Genomic DNA, 1,860 nt, shown 5'->3' with positions numbered 1-1,860 from the left:
CATGGAGTCATGACAGTTTGCAAATCAGTCAGTCTTGCTGATGGGCTGAGGTGTTGGAAGCCTTGATTGTGGAGAAGAACTTGCCAGAGCATGTTTAGATATGGGGGAAGTACTGGACCTTTGTTGCCACTGGAAGAATATAATTGAAGGAGTGAAGATACTAGTAAAGAGAATTATGCATGTATTGAGCTGAATGTTTGGAAAGGGACAAAGTTAACAAATGATCAAGTGTGGAAGGAGAGAATTAGTGGAAGAAGAAGAAATAAGAGGAGATGCTGAGTACAATGGGGAGTACCAGGGACATCTCTTTTGATGACTCTGAAGGGATGTGGAGAGGTTGGGGACACTTCTCTGTAAAACAAGGGTAGAAAAGAAGCAAGGAGAAGTGCGATGAAAGCTTCAGGTAAAAGATAGTTAAAGACCTTCAAAGGCAATTGGAAGATGTCTATCATGAAGACTGTTCACACTTCCTTGCCCCACATTGCCCAGTGAGGGGATGTATTAACTTTATGATAGCTCTCCTCTTCTGGTCTGTTTACTTGAGTCCAACCTCCACAGATTGATTGCACATTGCAGATGATGAACATTCTTGATTAACCTCCATTGTCTGCAGGATAGACTTCTAGGCCCATAAAAGTATTTTGTAAGGTGATTCTATTTTTTTTAACCTACAGCTTTATTTTTTATATTCTCCCCTTTATCCCAGCCTCATGTGATGCATGAACACTTACTCTATACCTTCTTGAAATGATCTTCCTTCTTCATGTAACTAAATACTCTTTATGTTTCAATATCTTTGTGTTTCAATAAGCTCAAAAACTTATCAGATATGCAAGAGCTTTTATTTAATTCAATCCTGTAACAAAAAGGTCTTGTTTTCTATCATTTCAGATCACACCAGCCAAACTGTTGACTCTTGGTGGCAACCTCATGGCTAGTGCAGACAATGTGACTGAATTCATCTTTCTGGGACTTTCTTCCAATCCGAAGGTGCAGAGAGTTTGCTTTGTGATATTTCTGCTCTTGTACACAGCAATTGTGCTGGGGAACTTCCTCATTGTGCTCACGGTCACGACCAGCAGAAGTCTTGGCTCCCCCATGTACTTCTTCCTCAGCTATCTGTCCTTCGTGGAGATCTGTTACTCCTCTACTACGGCCCCCAAACTCATCTCAGATCTACTGGCTGAAAGGAAAACCATACCTCCATGGGGCTGCATGACACAGCTTTTCTTCATCCACTTCTTTGGTGGCATCGAGATTTTTCTGCTCACTGTGATGGCCTATGACCGCTATGTGGCCATCTGTAAGCCCCTCAACTATATCACGATCATGAACCACCAGGTATGTGCTGCCCTCGTAGGAATAGCATGGGTGGGAGGCTTTGTGCATTCCTTTGCCCAGATCCTTCTCATCTTCCACTTGCCCTTCTGTGGCCCCAATGTGATTGACCACTATTTCTGTGATGTGCTTCCCATGCTCCAACTTGTATGCTCAGACACCTTCCTCATTGGTCTGTTGATTGTGGCCAATAGTGGGGCCCTGTCCGTCATCACCTTTGTGGTCCTTGTGGCGTCCTATGTGGTCATCCTGCTCCATCTGAGGTCCCGGAGTTCCGAGGGGCGGCGCAAAGCGCTCTCCACCTGTGCGTCCCACATCACCGTGGTTGTCTTGTTCTTTGGGCCCTGCATCTTCATCTACCTGAGGCCTTCTACCACTCTGCCTGTGGACAAGATGGTGGCTGTGTTCTACACTGTGATAACTCCACTCCTCAACCCTTTTATCTACTCCCTCAGAAATGCTGAATTGAAGAAGGTGATGAAGAAGCTATGGATGAGGAAATTTAAACTAGATGAGGAGTAG

General features: G+C 44.5%; 1 protein-coding gene across 1 annotated transcript; it reads left to right on the top strand.

Moving 5' to 3' along the window:
* Nucleotides 1–930: 930 nt before the first annotated feature.
* Nucleotides 931–1,860, top strand: LOC133764336 (olfactory receptor 4X2-like). Its single transcript, XM_062198004.1, has one exon. It carries the CDS (start codon nucleotides 931–933, stop codon nucleotides 1,858–1,860), a length of 930 nt encoding a protein of 309 aa, XP_062053988.1.

The sequence above is a fragment of the Lepus europaeus genome, chromosome 7, assembly GCF_033115175.1.
Source record: "Lepus europaeus isolate LE1 chromosome 7, mLepTim1.pri, whole genome shotgun sequence".
NCBI lineage: Eukaryota > Metazoa > Chordata > Mammalia > Lagomorpha > Leporidae > Lepus > Lepus europaeus.
This window is presented reverse-complemented; position numbering and strand designations above follow the sequence as displayed.